Genomic DNA, 24,760 nt, shown 5'->3' on the forward strand with positions numbered 1-24,760 from the left:
CACTGCGATTTTACTGGCGCCTGTTTATTTTTTTTTCGCAGCAATTAATATCAACGCATTGCCGCAATTAAAATCTACGTAGGTTCAAATCGCGATCTGTTTCGGAACCGACCCGACTGTTGCCATCGCAACATGCCGCCCCAACCAGATGATAGACGTGGTAAGCGTCGCAAGATGTTAAATCCTGGTTAGAGATAAGGCTCTTTCGGCAATGTTAAATTAAAGTAGTGCAAAAATGTCGCGCGATGCATACATGGTTAGTTTTGCATATTTTAAGCAAATTTTAAAATATATCAGCTTGAAACATCAATTCTTGGGAGTGGATATTCGGACGACAGCCGGCCTACCCGCGCGAGCGGAAGTTTGCCGGCAGTCTCCCCTTATTGGCTTGCTGCGGTCACATGATTAGTGCCGGCATGCTGTATGAGAACGCGCTTTGCCGGCAGACAGCTGGAGAGTTTTCTTTCGCAAGCTGCCGTGAAGCGAAGAGTGCCGGTCTTCCGCGCTGTAAGCTGTTATTAGCCGGCAGCTTTCTTGGCAGTTTTCTGTCGGAGCTGCCTAGTTATTTGCCGGCTCCTTGCCTTAGCCGTGACACATCGATGTTCCGTTAGGTGAAGGGTGCATGCCTTTTGCGCTAGGATAAATATTTGCCGGCAGCTTGGTTTAACTAAAGGTCATATTCTAGGCCCGATTTTAACGCACTGTGGCGGCGCAAATAACCGAAATAAGCCACCCGGCCGTGCTCTCACGGCAAATAATTATTCTGACACGAAATGCCGGCACTCTTTGCTCGCGAAGGACAACTTCGCGAGCAAAGGTTATTTCGGTCATTTGCGCCGTCACAGCGCTTTTAAAATGGACCTAGAATAGGACCTTTACTTAAACCAAGCTGCCGGCAAATAATTTTGTAGCCCAAAAGGCCTGCACCCTTCACCTGACGGAAGATCGCTGTGCCGTGGCTCAGCGAAGCAGCTGGCAAATAATTAAGCAGCTCGCGACAGAAAACTCGGGCCAGAAAAACAAGCTTGTGCCACCTCGTCAGAGGTTAGTCAATAGGTAGTCAACTCCTTTTTGGGCTGTGAAGCCTGCAGTGTTAAATGAAATAGCACCATGCTTGCTGCTTCAGCTTGCACTGGTTCAACTTTTTATTATCTTATTGCAACTGCTCAGTTTAGTTAAATTTATGTGGTCCGTACAATAGGCCGTAAAAAAAGGATGTTCTCTGAAATATGCGTGCGTGTACAACTCTTTTTAAGAGGCTGTGAGAGCGAATATGCAAACACGAGGAGCCACGGACGCAGAAATGAAGACAGTCATCATGATCCAGCTCAAGAATGCAAAGGCGCGAACGTAAGACCCACATTGACTAACACATAACAGGGTATTTTAAACGGATTACACACCTAGGGTTTTTATTGGCTTTTTTTCTGCAGTTCATCCAGACAACCTGAACAGCTGGAGGTACGACCAGTACAGCACAGCTAATTAAGGAAAGTGCAAGAAATGGGAAAGGCGTTGTCGACAGAAAGGTCACAGAGGATTTGCCCCTCATCAGTGCAGACAAGAGGACCCCATTATCTGTTGTGGTTGCTGAGGGTATTTTTTTTCAAGCATGTATGAACCATGACTATTGATGAAACGTTTTGGCATTTAGGATAGGTTTACTACTACTGGTGATATTTGCTAGTCGTGCCGCACATGGCTTTTTATTTGTTTAGAAAAGTTGTGCATTGTTTTCTTTTTTTTTTCAACCATGTATGAACCATGTGTATTGAAGAAAAGCTTTTGCATTTAAGATATGTTCACTCCCGCTGGTGATGCTTTGTTAGTCATGCTGCACGTGGCTTTTTATTTGGAAGAAAGTATTTAACACATTTTGCGGTACATTTTTACAATGTGATCTTTCAGATAAACGCAGTTCAATTGTTTCACTTTCCTAAGTGACTATCATTTTTTGTAGAACAAGTTGTCCTTGCATCTTATTGTTTAAGTTTAAAAACAAATGTACAAAGTTTTGGACCTGATGGTACAATTTTCTTCTATTTATATTTTTTCGTGAAAGTTTTATTTGTGCTGCATACTTGCTTTCAAATAATCATACACAACTGTACAAGTTGTGGACGTGATGGTGAGAGTTTCTCGTGTGCCTTTTTTGTAGTGTTTTAGTTGTGCTGCATTCGTACCTTCCAATATCCATAAGCAAGTTCACAAAGTTATGGACCTCATTTTACAAGTTTCTTGCATTTATTTATTTTGTTTTTGTTTTCAGAGTTCTGTTTGCCCTCCATCCTTTATTTAAAAATAAGAAAGTGTTGAGTTCTGGACTTGTTATTACAAGTTTGTTGCATTGCTCTTATCTTGTTAAGTGTTTTATTTGGACGTTTTTATATAAGATGCTTCTGGCAGGTGGAAAGGACGCTTTCACCGCAATGTTTTCTGAATTGTAGCGGTATTTTTCTCCTCAGTACATTACCCCCATTGCTTTATCTCAATAAAATGTTTGCTCGAGCCAAATGGCTTTTAATTGCGAATGCATGCAGCAAAGCCGCTGCATTCGCCCCCAGCATCACCTCCGGGGGAGGGGGGTATGGCAGGGGGTTCATAAAGCCGTATTTCACACGTCTAAAAAGCGGCTCTAAATATCCCAAGAAAGGGATTCTTAGCATCTTTCTAAAGCCCTTTGCTAGACCAGAATTATCAGAACGTCTTCTAACCATCTAAAATGCGGATTGAAAAGTCGCATTGACAGACTTATACAGCTCTTGTAAAATCCAACTTCTAAACCGATTTTTGAGGATGTTTTAAAGAGAGTAAATAAATCGTCTAGAAATAGTAATACCCGCTGGACATTAGACGTGATATAAGACCTTTCGAAAACGTCGCGAATGCGTGATCGGATTGTCTGGGATGTTTGCAAGCCGTTTCTTTCGTCCTGAAAAATCGCGGTAGTAGAAGTATTTAAGCTCTTTTGTGCTACCTGGGTAATACAATTGAATCATGGAGGAATTCCTCCATGCAATTGAATCTTGCAGAGAATTACAACTTCGCTCGCCATACGAGAAAATAACTTTAGTTGCACTTAAGCAACAGTAGCTTCGCAAACCAGCTGTCTTTCCAGACAACGCCGATTGGCTCGCAAACGAGAAAAGTTTCTCTACAGCTGCAGAAGAACACAAGTTCGTGCTATAATTAACGAACGAACACTCTTCCTCCATGACAAATACCGCCTGACTTCATTGCGCTGGAGTGTCCTGCAGCATGGCAAAATCATTCCTCGGGTGGTCAAGGTTTCGAAAGACTTCCGCTCGAGCATGCGTCTGCTGTGACCGTCGTGATGTCGGGAAATATTCATCTTAAAAGTCGTTGAAGCCGTGGTTCATCGTAGCTGATGACACCTCGGTGTTACAGTCGTTATGGTGTGGTCCATAAGTTTTTGTAGCCCGTTAGAGCAATTATCTGAAGCTCTTGCAATTTCGTCTGAGGCCCACCGCGTTTTGAAGTATATGGGCGCAAGCATGAAATTACTGCCGGCCGTGCTTTGCCTTTCCTTTCATCGCGATGAGCTTTCTATACTGTGCCCGACCCAGTGCTTCGGTGAGCCGAATTCCTCACTTTCATTTGTGTACTGCCCGAACGGAAGAAGAGCCAGAACCATCGCCTCCTTTTGCTGCGTCATCGGCGCCGCGTCGGGCATTTCCGGCATTTCACGCTGCCGTCCACAGAAGGAAGGCAAGAGTTGCAAAACAGAGAGAGAGAGTACCGGAAGGGAGTCGGTATGGCTCCAACCGAACAAAAATAAAGGCAGACGATTTCTGAGGCACGAAAATAAATGTAACGACATCGATACTCAAGCTCACACGTGCCCAGTGAAAGTATTTCACTACTCAGATACAAATACACTTTTTTATATGTAAATACTGAAATACAGGTACTCAAACGTATCTATGAAATACTATTGGGATATCCGAAGAACTCTGGTTTAATATACTGCAACAGCAGAAAAATTATGGTCACGGTAAACAATAACCAAAACCGAAATCAGAACCGAAACCAAAATAGAAAAAAGAAGTTCCATAACTTGTGGCATTTTAAATGCTGACAAGCTTTGTATCTAGTAAAAAAAAAGCAAAAATTAGTTGCGAAACTAATTATTAAGTAAGTACTTAGCTCTCTCTCACCCAATTACCCCATAAGCCACATTGCTATTGACGCATTTCGCGCGCTTTTTCTGCCCATGTGACAGTAATGTACCGGCGGTCACCGTTTTTCTATGGAAAGCTAAATTTGAATAGCGCTCGTTAAGAGGAACGCAGTTTTGATGACAAACGACGCGGCGCCATGTGAGTTATTCCCGAGTTGAATCTGTTGGGAAGATAAGCTTATCTCTTACACTTTTCACGCAAAACCTTGCTCCCGCACCACTTCCAGCCGTTGTTCCACGGAACGGAATGGCGGTGTTCGCTTGTCGCTTTCTTCATTCATTACCTCCCGGGTCCTGCGAGCTTGCATTTATTTTTGCGTGACAGTGTTAGGGAATATTTAGGAACATAAAGATTCTGACGTTAAGCTTCCTTTCGGGGTCGATTCGCGTTAGCTGGCGTCGTTATTCACTACGACGCTAATTAGTGGGGACGGATATCGAACAAACTTAGGCTTGGGGACCTCTTGACAGGGGCCTCACTCCAGGAGCTCGGTCCATGGCATGTCCTGCGCCCGCAACCACAAGGTGGGCTCTGTATTTATGCTCACGTTGAATTGAAAATTCTTTTTCTAACCCGTTCTCGTTTCAACGCGCTCGTGCTCCGTCATGTAGCTCGTAACACCCGTTCTGTCAGATGGTCAATACGAGTCGGACCGCATAACTTCCATATATTTGTTGTAGGGAGACCTACTTCATGCTTTTGGTGCTCACAGTTGCTACGCAGCGTTTTGTGGGACAGTTTAGTGTCCTGTTCAGGCCTGCCGTGTAACGGTCATTAATGCGTTTGCTGGTTGCGGTTCGCAGCACAATGAAGCACGAATTCGTCGAAGGATGGGACCTGGTGCAAGTGTTGGGCGAAGGAGCTTATGGCGAGTAAGTGACGCTATTGTTGCTTGTTAGCCAGTGCTAGGAGAGTTGACGCGGTGACGTAATTCGGTTTCACTTTGTAGAGTCAAGCTTCTAGTCAACCGAACGACGCAAGAGGCAGTCGCTGTCAAAGTGCTGAACAACAGCAACCACGCAGAGGCAGCTGAAAACTTCAAAAAAGAGGTGGGCTATTTGTTTCGAGTCCGTCAGGGTGTTTGTTTACCTGTGCTTCTCAACACTATTTCCAGATATGTGTTCATCGAATGCTTAGCCACGATAACATTATTAAATACTACGGACATAGAAAAGACGGGCCGCAGCAGTACATTTTCCTCGAGTACGCCTCTGGTGGTGAGCTGTTCGACAGAATTGGTGAGTCATTGGAATTGCATTAACCTTGAACGGTATGTGATGGGCCTTTGGATGTATGCAGGAATGCGGCTAGATTCTCCTGGAACTCTCGGGGTATACTAGTCGCGCCTCTTTTTTTTACTGCTTCTTTTAGTGTAAAAAGTTTGCTCCATCACAAAAGTTGATTGGACTTGCTTTCCTTGTGCATTGCAGAGCCTGACTATGGAATGGACCAAGGAGATGCCCAGAAGTATTTCAGGCAGATTATATCTGGCGTGGTAAGTTGTTCTGCTTCTATTTTACTGGAGTTAATTTTCTTCAAGTTTTTGGTTGGTTGTGCATTTTTGCAATCACTTTTGTGTTGTCAGAAAGCATTTTATGCGCACTTCTACAATAGAGCCCTGCTTTTTCAGCTACCAGACAAAATGCAATGCTTCTTGCATGATAAATGTCAAACGCATACAGTAAACCCTCCTTATCATGAGATCGCCTCATAAAAAGTTTTTCATGGGTCTGGCTATAGTGCAGGAAAAGCACATCTCAGATTCTAACGAAGCACCACTTACAATGAAGCCAGTTTCCAGTCTCGAAGACCTTGTTATGAGTGTCTAAGGTATGCATAACATGCAGCGTGCAGTATACCTCAGGTGTCTTCTCTGATTTGTTGCTGCGGAGTTTAATTTTGAGCAGACTGAATTGAGTTCATTTAGGGGGAACTCCAGGACAGCTGAAGTGTGCAAATTAGATAGTGTTAGAAAAAATTGAATGCTTTGCTTGTCAACATTGGACCTTTTGTTAATTATGCAGCACGCTGTTATCTCTGCTGTTCAGTTCAGTGTTCCCGCAACCTGAACAGCGGCCGTCTACGTCGTTTGTGTCTCGTCTTTCGTCCTGTCAGTTCACGCTGTTGAAGTTTCTAGAACCTGAAGCAGTTTCTCAAAATGTCTTTTCCATGGTTTGCGCCGCACACTCACTGTAGCTATCTTTAGGACTGTAGTTTTACTTTCAACTTTTTTTTTTTGCAGTCAAGATATTTAACACAAACTATACTATTCAATTGGCATGTTACTTGAATAAACAGTGCCAAAAGTGTGTCTCTTGCGTTGGAAGCACAGTGTCGCATTCTTATCCAGCTACGGTGAGTTGGCACTGCAGTACTGGTAGAATTGATACTGGTGGATCTCATTAAAGGGACCCTGCAACACTCTTTGAGCAGTGCAAGTAAACCTGCACGACAATTAGATTACTTTGCCAGGAATAACGAAGCCACATATTACACGTGCACGTGAAGCGGCGAGTGCGCAAATCGCTGGGCAAGTCTCGGAAAACCCAACCACGCTCTCTTCAATTGTCCTCATTATGCACCCCTGGCGTGGCCTAAATGATGTCATTGAGGCCATGGCTGTCCTATTGGCTGCCGCTGGTCAACTTCACGGCTTATTTTTCTTATTTCCTGTGATGATCCGCCGTCGTCGGCGCTGTATACCAAGCTCTTCTATGCCTGAACCTGTACGCACAGTTCTGGCGTTTCTTTTGTGTTTTGAGTGTGCGTGGAGTTTGAGTGATGATGGATTTTTATAATTCTTGCGGGAGGAGATTGCTGGGACAATAGACTTTACCCCAAAATACATTCGAAGTAGTCGATAATAAGTGCTGCAGGGCCCCTTCAAAATAATTGAAGTCCTCACCGAGTTGAATGCGAGTGGCAGTGCCCACGGTAGGTGTTAGTGGGATTCTGAGCAAGCATGAAGTTTGACAGCACAGGCTGGAGCAAGTTGGAATTCGTGCCTTGCCTGGTAGTAATTGTCTTTTGCAAGACTCACTTTTAAATGAATTGGGTTTTTATTGCAAACTTTCTCCTTTTTGGTCTTCAAGTACGTCTGCATTGTCTTCTGTCTTGGTGTTGAAGTAAATATTATTTCCTCGGTACGCCTTTAGGAGTACCTCCATTCAAAGGGGGTGGCCCACAGGGACCTCAAGCCTGAAAACATTCTCCTGGACGCAAATGGTGGGTGCACACTCCTTGCCTATGCATTGCTCTTTATGGCTGCTGATGTCTGCGTCGACACATTTCGTGACACTGGTGAATTCACTCGGCTGTGTGAAAGTTACGAAGCATTTTGGTTTATGAAGTTAAATGTGGGTTAGTTGGTACATTTTCAAACTTGCAGATATTGTGCGCGGGCAGGATGAAGAAAGGACACCAAGACGAAGCGATGTCCTGTTGTCCTTTCTTGGTCCTGTCTGTGTGCTGTTTCCACAACTTTTAAAATGTACCAACCAGTCCATGCTTGATTTTTAATCTGTAAGCTGTTGTATGAACACTAGCGAATGCACGCATTGCAGTGTATGCTGATCCCCATGTGCAAGTTTTTCATGTAAAATGTATAGTCTGAAATTACCAATTTTTTGTAAGTTTTGTTAACTTTTTTGCAAAAACAAAATACAGCTGATAAAATGCAATTTTTTGCTATAATCTGGAGGGACCTAGTAATGCAGTAAGGGTTGTTTCACGTTTGAAGCTGTGTTGCTCCATAAATTATGCAGGCCGAAAAGCTCATTGTCAAAAAGCAATTAAACTTTGCGTTCTTCATCAACCTTGAACTTTATAGTCACATAACTTTTCATGTAGGATAGCTAAAAGTCAGAAACGATCCTCCTTGCATTCCTGGTTTCAACTAGTTATTGGCTGTACAAAAGTCATAAGCACCTGTTGTGGAAATTTTAAAATTTTTTTACAAAACTTTTATAATTAAAACCTGCATATATTTTAAGCATTTTTTATTTTAAAGATTTATTTCACACATGCAGTCAGCACACTGTGATCAGCATCTATTACAACAGCAAAGGAATAAACAAAAAAATTTCCGGGAAACTATGAGCCCCGTTAATGTTTCTGTCAGAGCCTCAAGTGACAATTTTCAGACCAGACACCTGACTCCTAGCCAAAGTTCTACATGCACCTTGGGATGGGGTAGAATGATATATTCCGTAACTGAACATTCGCAAGCAAGGCTAAGTAAAATTTTATGGTGGCAACATTGCGTGTGTTCTTCTAGCTTCTTATCTTCCAAAATCATCTACCAACATAGTTTGATGGTGTCTTCAGACAGTTGTTCAGCTTGTTCTTGGTTACTATTGTCCATTCGTTTCCTCACATGCAGTGTACACAGCCTAAACATGCTCGCAACAATCTGTTAAGTGCTGACCGCTGACCAGCAGACTTGCCAGCATGTAATCACAAACAACCAAAGGAGGATAGTGCAAAGGAAACTTCACTTTCAATCGCACCTTTCTTCCGTGATGAAATGTATCAATGTAGTACGGTCACACCAGCTTTTAACATAAGCCACCCATTTATTAGGGCTCTTAACTAGTACTAGGACAAAGACATACTGACACCAGCAGTCACTGGCAGTGCTGAGACTACCACATTTACTAGAATCTAGGTCGGCCTCGATTCTAGGCTGACCCTCGAAATTCAGAAGGTCGGAAAATAAAAAACTTACCTCGAATGTAAGCTGAATAAAAAACATGCACTTTATTTTGCGGTGCTAGTCGTAGCATGTTCAATGCTCACTTGCAGGTTGAACCCGAACCGCTTCATAAAACGAGTAACCCAGCCCCTGCTCGCCTTGAACAGAGCCCGCATGATGCCTCCAATGTTTGCAATCTCCCTCGCCTTTGCCTGTATTATCTGCGTCGTTGCAGGCATTCCACCCTCTCTTTGCTGCTGCGTAGTCAGCAACTTCCTTCTCCATGTTGTGGTGTAGATCTTTCTTGCGTCCTGTGAAGGCCATTCGCTTGGTGGCACAGTTGAAAAGTTCATTCCGCTGCTTCCGCCATCGGTGCACGTTTTTCTCATTGACTCCGAAGTCGTGCTGTAGTGCCTAGAATATACTATATTCTAGACACTATAGTCGTGCTGTGCTTGGAGGTTAGAAGTTCTCTCGGCCTCCAAGGCTATCTTCCGCTTGAAAGCCACAATGTAGTGGCACCGCTTCGTGGGTGCCATTGTGCTGCGAACACGGGCGCTTCTCGAGGTCACGCAATGGTGTACGCTAGCAAGCACGGAACACTGAGAACTGGGTTCACAACTTAGGTTCACGATGTTCAAACAGGCAAAATGAAGCCTGAAAATAATAGTTCTGAAAACCCATTGAAACCTGCCAACTCCAAGCCTGTGGATGGGACACGGTGTTGAGTGCTTCACAGTGGCAGGAAAGCTGCATCCTGGAATCTTAAGCCGACCCCCGACTTTCATAAACGACTTTTTAAAAAAAAAGTATCTGCGTAGATTCGAGCAAATATGGTGTTATGTTGTGGCCCCACAGACAACGTCAAGATCTCTGACTTTGGCCTGGCCACGGTGTTTCGGTTCCGGGGCGAGGAGCGTCTGCTGGTCAAGAAGTGCGGCACGCTGCCCTACATTGCCCCCGAGGTGCTGGTCAAGCAGTACCACGCCGAGCCTGCCGACATCTGGAGCTGCGGCGTCATCCTGGTCGCACTGCTGGGCGGAGGTGAGTGCCCAGGCATCCGACACACTCTGTGCGGTCCATGGCTGGTGAGCGTTGTGTAACAGCCAGCTGGTTAGCATTACAGTGGCACCACTGGTGACAAGGCTGATGAAGTGTTGTGCGTGAATAGGAGTGGCAGGCATGATGCCATATGTTTCGTTGTGGGTTCTGATACAGACCACTGGACTTTGGTTATATTGAGTAAACTGGGTTTATTATAAAGTAGAAATGAAAGCGTATACAAGCGACTACATGGCTGCAGCACAGAAGAGAAAGTGAAGTGGCGGACAGGGCGCGGGCGTAACTCGATGCCGTGGTCTGCTCAAGGTTCACCACGCTCAGCCACTGGGAGGTAGAGAGGAATCAAACTGTGGGGCCTTGTTTTGGGGGCTGTTCCCACCAGCTATGCTCTTGGCTTGACTGTGTGGCGCCATCTGTTCCTCACTATCCTTTCGTACATTGGGCAAGTGAATGTGAGCATCACAACCTTAGCCATCCCAACTACAATGGGGGTATATGATGTATGTAATGTAAGAAGGGTGAATTTTCACACCTTTTTGAAGATTTCTGCTTTGCTAGCTTTTCTAGCTGTTGGCGATGTTTGAATTAATCCAGTTATATCTTCACTTAAAATTGAAGAAATTTGTTTCGCTCAAGTTTGCAGCTGCTGTACATGCTAGGTAGGACTCCCACCAAGGGAGTCCTACTTAGCCTGTACAGCAGCTGCAAACTACTAGCTAGAAATGCAGATATGTGCAGTAAACACTTGCTTTAGAGAACTTCACCTGGATGAATATTTAGAATAAGCAAGCTGTGTTGATATCCTCTGCTGACAGCACATTATTGCACACAGTCGAAGGAACTCTCAGTGCAAAAAAAAAAAAGGTTAACAATTTTTGCCAATACAGTCAAACCCGGTTATATTGAAAAAAAACATCCATCAGTTCGATGTAGGGGATAATTTGATATAAGCAAGCTAAAGAACTGAACGTCATAAAAGTACATACCATTTTTAAAAACACTTTATTGGTATGAAATGGGCCTGTATCTTCTTCTGCTTGAACAACTTCGTTGCTCGAGACAATACGCAATTCTCCACATTGTCTAAAGGGTCGGAGCAGCTGAGGGCGCAATCTTTCACACTTGCAAAGAAGCGCCGGACTAATGAGAGTGCACCAATGACTTTGGAGGTTGTGGGAAAAGGATCGGCACTGCTTTCCTTGTTGCACCCGCTTTCACTTGCGCTTGGTGCGATGTCTGCAATGTCGTCTTCAAACTCTCTCATTGTCGCATCACCATCATAACTCATGAACTCGCCGACGGTTAATCCGGCAATGGCGTGATTCCGCCAAAGAAGTCGGTGCACCTGATACTATCTATTGCAATAAAGTCTTTACCTTACCAATTTTCTATAAACCTATAGAATGCAGTACCATCAAAAACACAACGCATCATGCCCAGCTTTATGGACCATGTGTCCAAAGCACTGTGGCACTGCTCTAGCTCTTCCAGAGCTAGTGACCTCTACCGTGCTGCACTGGGAATGCTTGTACCACGGCGGTTGCAGCAGTGACAGGAAAAAGTTGGGCTCTAACTTGAACGCCACCACTTACCATCGTTGAAAGCATTGTCTGTAGACAGATCTGTTATGTTTCCCATATTTGAATTCACTTTGTGTGCTTATTCTTGCCATTAAAGGTGTAACTCCTAGCTCGATCAAGACCTTAGCCAAACATCGCCAGAAATTCGCCATGTCACCATTCACCATTTTCGGTCACCAAGGGCCTCGCAAATTCGCCAATTTGGCGAAAAGTAGCCACCACAGGCAACCCCTGAACAAAAGTGCGTCAGGCGGGTCAGGATCATTTTTGCGCAAGGAGGGTGTCAATGGCTCACCCTACATGACACGATGGCGCAGTCACAATAGAGAAGAGGGGGGGGGGAAAGAGCCGCCCACTGCGCATGAGCGGCTGGGCTAATCCGCCTCTTTCACAACCCCACTGCGCATGCGCAATCCCCTAGCGGCCAAGTCCCTAAGCAGTCCAGTAGGGGCAGCAGACGACATTCCCCACAGCTCCCGCACAAGCGGGAAGGGGTCGTGGTTGTATTTACATCGTTCGATTTTTTGTGTGTGCTCGTTGTGCGCGGAACAATGCCCACAACTTGTGCTGCGTTCCGCTGTAACTCGGAGTGCCGAAAAGGGAGCGGTGTCGGCTTCTATCGCTTCCCGTCGGCCGCACGCGATCGGCTACGGCGGTTTGCGTCGCTCGCGTCGGCTCGGGTGATGGGAACTATAGGCTTAGCATCCTGGCGGATATTTGATGGCTGCTATCTGTGCAACTGCGAATGACAATCCGCAACACAACTTTTCACTACACTATCATCCCCTTTCTCGCATGTGGAACTCTATTAAGTTATAACTGCCGTTTGAGCGATCGGTGACCAAGACATCTGCGTAGCCTGTTTCGATGCTTCCGCGCAGGTATCGCCATCTCTCGACCGCTCGGCGCACCGCGCGCCGCGGCGACCGGTCAGCGTAGGCAGCTTGCATCGCGGCAGATATATCTGATCGCCGCTTTTAAAATAAGCCCTGACAACAATCCCTAGCACAATTTTTCACCACACTAACACCTACTTTCTCGCATGTGGAACTTTTTAGCGATCAGATTGATTCAGAAGAGCAGCGACAAGCGCGGTTGCTACCGTGGTCTGCGTCGGTTCGAGCCGCTGAGTGTGCCGAGCTGGCAGGCGCGGCCGGCGTGTGCGCGGACTGTTTCCGAGGGCAGAAAACGCTTCACGATTGCTTGCTTTATCCATTTCTTGCGAACAAACGCGCAGAATCTACAAATTCAGCTCAGCGATCATCGTAGTTGACCATGGAGCAAAAACAGTGGGCGGAGCGACGCCGACGACGCATCTCATGCGCGCATCAGGCCGTCTCAAATTCACGCGTACGACTAGTCGTGGCGACAGTCGTAACGATCAGTCGCATGCGAATCGCGTGTACCAATCGTACATGTGTCCAGCGCTTAAAGGCATTTTGCGAACTGCCGGCCTTTGTTGAGCTGGCGATCGCACTTCATGCCAGACGACTCCAAGTACTGCTCGCTCTGCTGCTCGGACGGCGCACGGATCTGTCCGAGATTTCTCTGCCAGCCCTCATTCAGTGATAAGAAGCCGCCTGGTATTATGTGATGACCAGGGGCTGTCATCTTAAGGCGTTATAACACGAATACAGAAGAAAAACTTCGGCTGCTCCTCGCCGTAATGTGGGATTGCCGTGCATACAACGAGAACGCAGCCGGAGGAAACGCCGGCAAACCCTACGGCTTCAACTTCCGCTAGGCACGCTAGGTGGCAGCACACCGCAATGAAAGAGGCGGATTGACTTTGAGGCGTGTGCCGGCGGAATTTCATTTCCACCCCGCGGAAAGGCAACTCGAGGGGGCAGTTCTGTGGCATTTGGCATATATCGTTTCTCGCAGGTATTTTTGTTCTATATATATAAGTGCAGTTTTTGCTATATATTCTCATTGTAAATGTACCGTGTCCAGAAACAGCTCGATATAGAAGATAATTTGATGTAAATGGTTTGGATATAGTCGGGTTCGACTGCGTTCCTCAAATTCTCGTACTGCTTAAGAGAAGTCTGATAGATTTTTCTCCCAGCTTTTTATTTAAGGCAGTGCAACCCAAATTTGCCACTTAGTTAATTTTCATTCATTTGAGTTTTTATCTGCTTCTGGTGCCTAATGTACTGGATTTGCTTTTTTCTTCCCGTGAAGTTTGTTAATGAAAGTTTTCAGTGTCGAATATTTTGTTGATTTTGCTTTTCTTTTTGTGCATGTGTGCATGTACATGCACGTTATCTCATTGGGAAAGCAGTTACAAAGAAAAAACTTTCTTTGGAGATAGAAATGCCTTCAAAGTTGTTTTCGTGTGCGACTTCAGTGTTGTTAAAGGCGCCAAGAAGACAAAATACAAGTTTGTTTTGCTCAATAGAAATGGTGTTTTATAGTGCCCTCAGTGCTTGCCGGGCAGCAACGGATGTTTTATTCACTGACAAATTCCGTAAAGGTCCCCAGGTGCTCAAAATTAATCCGGAGCCCTCCACTACGGCATGCCTCATCGTCTGTGTTGCGTCGGCGCGTTAAACCCTGCAATCAATTATTCACTGACATATTAAACAATTTAAGTCAAAACTTCAATTCTGGCACCGCATCGTGTGTTTCGTGACTTATCCAGGGCAGGTTTATAAAACAAAAGTACGTATATTGTCTAAAGGTGCCACCCATGGTAGAAGCACATTTTTGGTTAGCCCAGTTATTGTCTCACTTCATAGATAGTGTAGTGATAACGCCGGAGAACCATTTTTTGCACTTTTTTTTCCTGGTCGGTCTTGTACCTGGCTTATTGTTACGCTTTATAGCAATGGTTGAAATAGTGTATTACTCAACAGGAAAGGTCGCCTAAGGGGCAGTGTTGCATATGCAAGTTGTCCAGTGTCGTGTCAGGCAAGCCCAACGCACTCGATGGCTGTGCAGCGTTGGCCGGCATAGTGCGCGCCATACACACTAGTGCTTCTATGTTTACATTTGCGTTCGTAAATTCCACTGCTTAGCCCAACATTCCCACTGCCATAAAAAGAATGTGCACTAAATTTAGGCGCCCATAGCTCGTTCTGCAAGCTCATAATCCCTGCTTGACCTGTTTAATTTGCATTGGATTTTGTTGGCCTCTGTCAATTGCAACAAACTACCCGTAATACGTCATGGGTTCAATTCGGGGAAGTAACTAAAGTGTAGAATGCCCATTCTGTTTTTCTCATTATACAGCTTGTTTGAGTGAAGTTTGTGTTAAAAGTGGCGTCAGTGTTATTCCATCTAGGCAACCTTTTGGGTGAAGCAAACTTGCATTGTGTCTTCATGGCTTCTTTAAAGCAAGCATGGGACTTAATACGCTATCCATTACTAGTGCAGGCCATTCTAGCTCCAAAGCGATAAAAGAATTTGTTTCAAGCTTTAAGTAGCTACGCGAAGTGAACCTGCCATCCGTTCTTTTCCACATGCCAGAAAATGATTCGTGCCCAATTATACTGTAATTTATGAATTGTTTCTACATTCCTGTTTGAAGGGATCCTGCAGCACTTACTATCGACTACTCAGAATGCATTTTGGGGTAAAGTCTATTGTCCCAGCAATCCCCTCCCACAAGAATTATCAAAATCCGTTCACTATCACCGAAACTACGTGCAATGAGAAATTTCACGTAATTGTTCCCTCTCAACTCGACTGCAGACAATGCGGCGAAAGCTGTGCGCTCTCTCGCAGAGAGGGGGCTGGCTTGCGGCGTTCTCTTCGGCGGCCTTCGATATATCATGGGCCAGGGAGTTTTCTCCACAACGTGGAGGGGAATATTTCCGGTCTGGTGCCACAAAAAAGCAGGAATGGCTGCGTGCTCGAAGCGCACGCTCTGGCTGATGGGACGTTTTTGAAGCAATAAACGTTTGTTGTCGAGTGGTATTGTTGAAAGGGTGGTATTGAGTTCATCACTCAAACTCCGCGCGTACTCAACACACAAAAAAAAAAAAAAAAAACACGGCATAACTGCGCACAGGTTCAGGCATAGAAGAGGTTGGTACGCAGCGCCGACGACAGCGGATCAGCACAGGAAATGCGAGGAATAAGCCGCGAAGTTGACCAGCAACAGCCAATAGGACAGCCATGGCTGCAATAACGTCGTTTAACTCTTTCGTTACCGCGGGAAACTGACCAATTTTGAGAGGTCTAACAATATATTTTTTTTGTGCTATACATATTGGTTAGGCATACATTGCAGTGACATAAAATGCAGATTATTCCACGCGCTTTCCAACGACACCAGTTTTAATAATGTTTTCCTAAATAATGATTGCGAAAAAATTATCGAATTCGAAATTTTTGTCCCTGCGTGGAAGAAAATAAGAAAAAAAGTAAGTTGTGTATAATAAACGACCAGGAGTAGAAAAAATTTAGAATATACATTTTGTAGGTAGACATTTCAAAAACCCGTCCTAGAAAAAAAAATTGAGTTGCGCAGTACAATTTGTCAGATATAACAGAAAATGTTAGCCCACGTGGTGCCCGTGCCATGTGGTGAAGCCCAACCACTATTTCAAATTTTGCTATTTTGGATGGTTCTCTAGAAGAAATCTGGTGGTTTCACACTATTAAAGGCCCAAATTAGCCTCCACGTGATGTAAAAACACCTTGTCAATGATTATGACTGGCACAATATTGAAGGCAAGCAAGCGATGTGAAAAAATCCACTTGGAGTTGAGAACCAAACTCTTTGGTGGATGCTTGTTGACGTTCTGATGATCACTTATCAGTCAGAACTTTCATTTGCGGTTTATTATCATGTTCTGAGTCACTATGGTAGCCCTGCTTGCAGGAATAAGGTACGATGAGCTAGAATCATGCCCAGCAAGCTTTCACCAAGCCGCCGTCGGGCTGTGAAGCAAGTTCAGCACTACGAGCCTACTACATGGCAGCGCCACCTAACAATTTTGGAAAGAAACAAATACAAGGCTGTTGGAGACTTCGTCAGAATAGACAGTACTACTAAGAAGCGACACTAGACCTCCGGAAATACCCTCGTGTGAAACCGAAACTGGCCGGTGAACAGCTGGCGGTGTTCAAGGCCAATTGGAAGCGTTCTCCTCGTCTGAACTGATACCTGACGACTTGGTGTTATCGTTTGACTTTCAGCGGAAGCTCTTATCGCAGAAGCAAGGCGTAGATAAAGTGGAAGCGCGAGCGGAATGCTTGTTTTGAGGAGCAGTAGCGGGCAATGGAGGCGCCATGGCAAATGAGCTTGTAGTTGGGTAACTGCGTAGTAGCGCCAAACATAAATTTCGCAATGCAAAAACGAAACCGAAACTGCTGGAAACTGGTTGAAAATGGCAGGCACACTTGCTAGACATGCGGGGGACCATCAGAAATAAGCTTTGGGAGAATAAAGCTGCCCTTTGCCCGAACCAAAGATCATTAGTGAATAGCTGGGGCCATTTTCAAGTTATCACCTCTCAACGCTGTCGGATTACAAAGCTGACCGCATTATTTGGTATTTGACTTGCCAGGAGCCTTTTGACAAAAAAAATATTATGGTAATGCAGCCTAACCACGATCTGCATCCTTTTTTCTCAAGTGCAGCAGCCACCCCCCTTCCTCAAAAACACACGCACCTCAGCTCGCAAAAATTGCCGTCAAAAATCTCAATGTCGTCGGAGCGGGAAAATTTCAACTGATTATAAAAGGGCAGTGCCTAGACTAACCACTGGCCGCATTAGGTGTACGAGAAACGACTACAACATGTTGAAATAGGCAATATAAATCACCGATCACCGGTGATCGATTTGAATAGGCGTGGTAACGAAAGAGTTAAGCTATGCCAGCGGTGCATAATGAGGAAAATTGAAAAGAGCACGATTGGTTTTTCTGCGTCTTTAACAGCGATTTGTGCTCTTGCCGCTTCACGTGCACATGTAATTTTTGGCTCGGGTATTCCTGGCAGTGTAATCTAAACGTCGTGCAGGTTTACACAGCTCACCCGCCGCGGTGGCTCAGTGGCTAAGGCGTTGTGCTGCTGAGCACGAGGTCGCGGGTTCGACTCCTGGCCGCAGCGGCCGCTTTTCTGATGGTGGCGAAAAGCAAAAACGCCCGTGTGTACGAGATTTCGGCGCACGTTAAAGATCCCCAGGTGGTCAAAATTAGTCCGGAGCCCTCCACTATGGTGCGCCTCGTCGCCTGCGTTGTGTCGACGCGTTAAGCCCTACAATCAATCAGGTTTACACTTACACTGCTCAAAGAGTGTTGCAGGATCCCTTTAATATAATTTGTGCTGCAGAAAAGAAATCTCCTTTTGCTGATCCAGTGATCCAGAGCTCGTTGCTCTCCGTCTTCCTGTTCCAGAACTTCCTTGGGACAAGCCTGCTGCAAGCTGTCCAGAATACAAAGGCTGGAAAGACTGCAAGATCACAGTGTCTCCATGGTCGAAGCTGGACAATGTAGTCCTCTGTGAGTGTGCGCTCTGTCTACTCAACTTTTGTCACGCCGCTGTTGCAGTGAAGTTTTTTCAGGTGTATAATGCATGTGGAGATTTGGGCCATTGAAAGAAACTGAACTGCTCCGAGCTCACAGAAAGGAACACAAGGATATTTGTATTGACAGGCATAAGTTTGAAAAGCGTGCAGTTAAAGGCAAGGCGAGAAAATAGATGCAGTAGAACCCCGATGATATGTCCCCTGGTCTTACAACTACCCGCTTCTTACAATGGAGCACCACGATCCCGGCAAACTACCCATAGAAACAATGCATTAAAAACCCTGATTATACAATGCTTGGGTGGACGTAATCCGCTTCATACGACTGATCCTGGTGGGGATAAATCGGTGTTTTAGGGGAAAAGCCCCTTGGGAGCTGGGGCTGTTGGCGTCTCCTGTCGTCGTTTCATGTAGGCACAGTACTAAAACACCAGGAAACTCGTTTACGCCTCTCGCTAGAATGTAGTGCGTAATAAAAAAAACGCCGGGATACTCGTTTACAACTTGCACTGGAGAGCTTCGTAACGCGTACTAAAAAAACACCGGGACACTCGTTTATGCCTCGCATTGGAGCGCTTCGTATTGCATACTCACCGGGACACTCGTTTACACCTCGCGATTGAGCGCTTCGTGCTTCATTCAAAGGCGAGACTTTGCTGTATACCTCTACCTCGCAATGGTTTCATCTCTGTTGGCAAAAATGCCAAGGCACCAAAGAACACACTTATACACTGCATGCTTCGCCCCTCCTTAGGTTTCACGTTAGTGGAGATGGCCCGGGATTTTTTTCCCATCTTTTACACCGCTTCGCTGCCTCGTCCCAGCCTTTTTTTACCCTTAACCCCGTTTGACGCTGCTTGATCTGCAAAAGTCTGCAGGCGGTCGATACCACTTGCTGAAGAAACTCAAGCAAGCAGGCAGGTACCAGCAGGTGAAAGTTAAACTTTGACGGCCCCACGCGACAGCCGAACGCCCATGCGCCAACTGCGAGAAGTCAGAGTCCAGATGGCCGGTGGACTGCGAATTTTAAGCTCCCATCAAGCCAACGAACACGAAAAAGACATACAACGCGACCCCACAGCCATGACCGAACACCCGCTTTCCTCCCCCGCTCTATCCAAGTTTCTTTTTTCACAATGCTGTTTCTCCCCTTCTCTCTGCTTATCAGCGTCTTTCAAAGCCGCGTTGTCGCTCCGTTCCTCTCTTTCCCGCCTTTATTCCATGGCCGCCTTGAACTGTCATTCGTTTCACACTCTTGCCTTTTCCCTTCTCAATTTGCTCGGCCGCGTCATCCTTTCCAGCTTTTCTCATGCGCACGAGGTGCAGGGGTGGCGGGTAATGCCCGACAACATGGGGGTCACGTGCCGCATGGTTGGTGGGCTCGCGCAGATGGAATGGGAAACAAAATAGGCGTTTCTTCTTTTTAAAAACTTGGGAGTTTAGCTAAAGGTTTACAAATTAAGCGAGAACACGCTAATTATAGCATATTTTTGTGCGTATAACCCGCAACAAAAATGCAAAAATTTCAGGGTGAAGAAGAGGTGCGAATTATATGCAAGGTATTTCCTTCGGTGCAGCTTCACAGCAATGCACGTTGTGCCACGACGCCCCTACAGTAGCAATAGCGACTAAGCCACTCTTATCCCACTGATAGTACTCGTTTTTCACACACAGCTCAACGATATCATGACCTGAGTAAAAATATTTCGCAAGTCAACTAGAGCTTTCTGCAAAGGAGAAGTGCCGTTCAAAATCAAGTAAAGAGTGTGAGTGCCAATACTGAAAAACACCAAGAAAAAACCCCTATGCTGATGATAAATGTGAGTTGAATTTCGTTTGAAATGAGGCGGTGGCTCTCGCCACCATACTGATCTATTTTTGGATGCTTATTTTAAGTAAACTACTTCTAAGTTTAACCTTGTTGCTGTATAATACTTGTATTCTGCATTAAAAGCACACATGAAACATTTCTACACTGAATAGATGGGTGAAGGGTTCTCTGACTTAGTTACGCCGGCAGGCCGCGTCCGTATGTCTGATGTTGCGCTGTTTTGTAAGTGGATCAATAAGGCATGGAAGGCGATTCCAGGTGAGATGGTTTTCAAGAGCTTTAAGAAATGCTGCATTACAAATAGTATGGACGGAACTGACGATGATGTTGTTTGACAGTGACGACTGCAGCCCAAGTGATGGCACTAGCGAGAGCAGTGACAATGAGTGATTGTGGCTTAGGCCGTGCAGAAAATGTATGCAATATTAAAAATAAAGGTAACGTTTTTTTGTGTCAACAAATGTGCCATGTTGCTTTAGTAGCTTTGGTCCAGCCTTTCCTGTATAAAATGTGCGGGCAATACATGGGGATATTTTTTCTTTTTCGTGGACATAAAGTGGGGGTGCGGGTTATATGCAGGGGCTGATTATATGTGCGAAAATATGGCAGTAGTTTAAATGAGTTTAGCCCACCTGTCGCATGAAACCGTCTACTAGGCTGGCATTTACCCGTACCCAGATCATACGATACTGTGGTCATACAATCAGGGGTGGAACTGCTGCGCCAGTGTGCACCAATTTGCCCTGCTGCACCAAGCTGCGCAGAAACTGCAATTTGCGTGATTATTGTCCATTGAGAGCATACAACGTTAAATTTAGCCGAGTCTTGTCGTCCGGGCAACACTGAGCACTGGCTACACAATAGACGCAGCCGATTCACACCGCATCCATAGCCACGGCAGTTCGGTGCACTCATGGTTCCCTCGTGGAGTTTATAGCAACGTTGTTATCGCCGGAACTTTCCCGGAAGGCTGTCACCAGCATGAGTAAAAGCACTTCGAACAGTTATCTAGTGATATAACTTGAGGCATGGCCTCAGGAATTGGCAGCTGCTCAAAGTAAGACGAACGATCCCTTCGCACATCCTTCGCATCTGTAGTTTTTTTATTATTATTATTGTGCGGGTACGCAGTTACTGTGGTGATTGAAGTCTAATTTTTCGGGGCCTGCACCAACTTTTTTAAAAACAATAATGTAGGGAAGCTTGCACTCGCCCACAAGACGTGAATTGCGAAGCTGTTGCAGGCGAGCATTGACGGACACCTAGTTATTTTCAGTAGCACGCCGTGCCTTTCGGATTGCGGCCACTTCCTCGGCCGTGCGAACTATCCGCAGCTGGGCCATGCCGAGAACTGCGAAGACGCTGCGCGCGAGGGCTATTGTACGGTACTGAGCGCATGTGCACGGTCCTCTAGACTGTTGCGGCAGCCGCTATCACTTTCCTTTCCGCTGTCGAGCGGGTATTTCGACAGCTGCGCGACACGTGCGCGTTAGCGCTCCTCGGTGGGAGTTTTCGGCGCGCACGAACCCCGAAGTTACGGCCAGTAACAACAGCTCCGCTGTTAATAACAGCCATTTTGCATCAGAAGTTAATTTGAAGCCGAATTTTTCGCGCTGCTTTAATGAAAGAAGTGGTGTGGAGCTAAAACAGTTGCGTGCAGCGCACCACACAGCCGCCGTACTCGTTCGCGCGCCGACGAGGCCCGACTCGACCGCGAAAGCAGGCGTCTCTATGGGATGCCGTGCCCGCTTTCGCCTTCGCGTCTACCACGAAATGAGGCGTCGTGAAATCGCCATCTTTGTTCGCTGCCTGCCTTTGCCTGCCTATGATGCCTGCCTTCTCTGTCGACGTGGCGGTGGCAGCTTGCTGCGAATACGGCATCATATTGTACGGCGACCGTCTTCGTGTCGGGGCCTATCAATGCGAGGCGATGTGCGCTCGGCGAGCGCCGTGCGGGTAGGGCGCGTTGACAACGCCTGATTTCACGGTCGAGGCGACGGCGACAGCGTTCCTGTCGGGCCTCGGTGGCGCGCGAACGAGTATGGCAGCGGGGCGGCGCACTGCAAGCGATTGTTTTAGCCCGAAACTACTTTACACACCACTGCCCCCCCCCCCCCCCCCAAAAAAAAAAAAAAGAAAAGAAATACAGCCACCATTGGTAACAAAGTGTTGATTATTATACAAATAAAAGCCAAAAAGTCGCTACACGTAAATGAATTGGCAAAAAGCAGGTTTCAGTCCCGAGTAAAGGGTAACATCAAGGTGCCAGCTCCTATTTGATTTATTGCGCTCCTTCTAAATAATTCTGGCCAATTCTATTTTTCATGCAGTTTTTGGATTAGTGGCTCTTAAAAGTGCGCTCAGCCGCATTATTTAAGGCCGTCAGTGTGCTCCAAAAGTGCTCCGAAACAGCCCCTAAATTGCTCCAAACCTGCTCCAAAATGGGATTTTTGCTGCTCCAAAATAAGACTTTTGCTGCTCCCGTGCCTGCTCCAAAAAGCTAGACCCTGTTTCCACCCCTGTGCAACGGTTTCATGCGGTCCCTTGAAAGTTATTATCAGGGTTCCACTGTGTTTAGAACAATGCGAGGCTGGATGAGAAAAGTGCAGGACGTTTGGCTAGCTCACTTGACATGGAATGCGGCCAGACCACGGGTACTAACACAAGACCAAAGTAACTCTAGGTCCAGGCTCCCATGCGCCACTTGACATCACGATGGTGCTAGGTATACTTTACAGTGGTGGGCCTTCAACCCGGAGTGAAACCAATTTACTTTGAGAGGGTGGGGGCAGACTTAGATGCCCGATTATTTGACAGTTGGTTATCTCATTGAGTGCAGTGTACATCAGAACATGAAGATTCGAGGTCAGAGCTTGTAAAGTGAGGGAAGCTTTCTGCATCACTAGGTGGAGCTCACATTGTGTTAGCATGCCCCTTTTGCATGAAAGTGAGTTGATTTTTAAAGGTGATTGGGTGATTTTTGTGCCCCAAACTTTACACAGGTTGCGCATTTCCTATTGCATTTAAAGTATAAGCTGTCCGTGTAAAATACTTAGGAGCTAGTGCCTGTACTGTCTCCTTACTGCTCTGGTCTGTTCATGTCCTTGTTAGTATAAGGCTTGAAATTATTCCTTTTCATTATTCATAGTGAAAATATATGTTTGGTGGTATTTGCTAGTAACTGCTTTCACCTCTAAGTGCTCTAAAAACTCCCATAGCTGCTTGAAACTGGCATTTTCGCTGTTTCGGGACTGGCTCTGAAATGCGAAGGGATGCTTCCCCTACTGTCTGTGGCAACGCTATTTCCGAGTGGTGAACATTTTATTTAAGGCATGCTGAAATTCTCTCCATGGCATACCATAACTTTGTGCATTCTGTGGTCCTGCTTGTTTCTGAAAGCCAGAAACTGTGTGCAGGTGTCAGATTGCTACTTTAAAAATGTGTATTTTCTCGAAAGGCTCGGGAGTGCGGAGTACAAGTTAATACTATGTATTTAAGGATTTTATGAACTCGTTCAATTTTCATACCGTCGTGCCTTTTCAGCCCTGATCCGAAAGGTGCTGATGCCGAACCCTACCAAGAGGTACACCATAGAACAAATCAAAAACCACCAATGGATGAGGAAGCATCTCAAGCCCAAAAGTGAGTGGCACGACCCCTTCGCTCACTGTGCCTATGCTACGATGTACCACTTGTGCCCAGATGCTGACTGCAAGTGGCTGGGTAGCATTGGGGAGTCCCTGATGCGCAAGAAGAGCTGCTTTGACATTGGACACACGGGTGACTCAACCAGGTGCGGCTCTTCTTCCTTTTTCTTTCCCCCTTCCAGGGTATCTCGGAATATTGTTAAGTTGTGTTGTAATCAAATCTCAAGAAAATGGTCATGGGTAGCGGTGCATTTTGAAGCGTTTTCAAATAAGGAAAAGTGTCCAGCAGTGGTGTAGCCAGAAATCTTTTTTTGGGGGGTGTTATACCTAATTTTTGCAAAATAATTATTACATAATTAATAAAATATTCATAATGATTTTTTTCCAGAAAAGATTGCCTTGTGTCTGCTTGGGTCGTTTCTTTGAGCTCATTTTTAAAGCGCGGCGTATGGGTCCTTACACTCACACAATAAGCACGAGGTTGAGAGTATACAGTCTAGGCTCGTTACAGCAGATCCGGCAACAACGGACTTCCAGTGACAACAGACCATTTCTGTTGGTTTGTTTGGTCCCCATGCATTTTAAGTGGAATCCACTCAGCTGATAACGAACCCGGCTACAGCAGGCTTATCGGCTGCCACAGACTAAATTTCGAGCAGAAATTGTTTTGACTGAACGGTGATAGTGGACTTGTACGGTGCGGGCACCTGATATGCTTTTTCTTTGTTTCTTTTGGCGAGAAAACTACTATGTCTAGCAAAATTGTCGGAGTAGATCGGGTCATTGGCACAGCCAAGCCAAGTCTGTGCCGGTAGCAATTTTTTTGTTTGTTTTGCTTGTCTGATAAACTTAGCATAATTAACGCTGTCGAACATAGCGAAAAATAGGCCGCCTTCGTCAGAAGTATGGGCCTGTCTAAGCAGACAGTCTGCTGGGCTGTCAAGAACAAGCACGCTGCCAAAAGACACTGCTCCGGTGAGATTGAAAAACAGCGCTTTCGAATACACCAGGTGGGACACCTGGAGGTGGCGTCTGCCCTAGTCAGTTTTTTTATGTAATAAAGAACCCAGGTTCAGTTAATTTGGGCATTTATCATTGCCATTCCGTTTTATGAAAAAGGTAATAAATGCCTCAAGCAGGGGGCGGTTCCCATCCATTGTGTGCAATCTGCCTGTGGCCGTGCACAGTCCAACTGGTCCAACTTGTGATTTCACAGCTGTCCTTCATCAGATTATGTCGTATCGGCCATTTTACTGACCCGAC

At 45.8% G+C, this 24,760-nt stretch overlaps 1 protein-coding gene and 1 long non-coding RNA gene across 3 annotated transcripts in view; both read left to right on the forward strand.

Moving 5' to 3' along the window:
• The first annotated feature begins 988 nt into the window (after window positions 1–988).
• Window positions 989–2,067, forward strand: LOC144180442 (uncharacterized). Its single transcript, XR_013324418.1, has 3 exons — window positions 989–1,044; window positions 1,257–1,350; window positions 1,434–2,067. It is a non-coding gene; the product is annotated as an uncharacterized LOC144180442 (long non-coding RNA).
• Window positions 2,068–4,186: 2,119 nt separating this feature from the next.
• The window catches only part of Grp (serine/threonine-protein kinase grp), a 28,179-nt gene continuing 7,605 nt past the window's right edge, over window positions 4,187–24,760 (forward strand). The window contains exons 1-11 of one of the 2 annotated variants that reach the window (XM_077707274.1): window positions 4,191–4,340; window positions 4,673–4,726; window positions 5,006–5,074; window positions 5,152–5,251; window positions 5,317–5,440; window positions 5,633–5,697; window positions 7,358–7,427; window positions 9,754–9,939; window positions 17,889–17,993; window positions 23,394–23,492; window positions 23,553–23,643. In XM_077707274.1, the coding sequence (XP_077563400.1) occupies window positions 4,339–4,340; window positions 4,673–4,726; window positions 5,006–5,074; window positions 5,152–5,251; window positions 5,317–5,440; window positions 5,633–5,697; window positions 7,358–7,427; window positions 9,754–9,939; window positions 17,889–17,993; window positions 23,394–23,492; window positions 23,553–23,643 (965 nt within the window). In that variant the 5' untranslated portion in view covers window positions 4,191–4,338. Of the gene's footprint in view, window positions 4,341–4,672; window positions 4,727–5,005; window positions 5,075–5,151; window positions 5,252–5,316; window positions 5,441–5,632; window positions 5,698–7,357; window positions 7,428–9,753; window positions 9,940–17,888; window positions 17,994–23,393; window positions 23,493–23,552; window positions 23,644–24,760 lie in introns of both variants that reach the window. The other variant, XM_077707275.1, reaches the window with a different exon arrangement.

Source organism: Haemaphysalis longicornis, unplaced genomic scaffold (assembly GCF_048455015.1).
Source record: "Haemaphysalis longicornis isolate Haplotype H1 unplaced genomic scaffold, Haemaphysalis longicornis Haplotype H1 scaffold_4, whole genome shotgun sequence".
In the NCBI taxonomy this organism is placed as follows: domain Eukaryota; kingdom Metazoa; phylum Arthropoda; class Arachnida; order Ixodida; family Ixodidae; genus Haemaphysalis; species Haemaphysalis longicornis.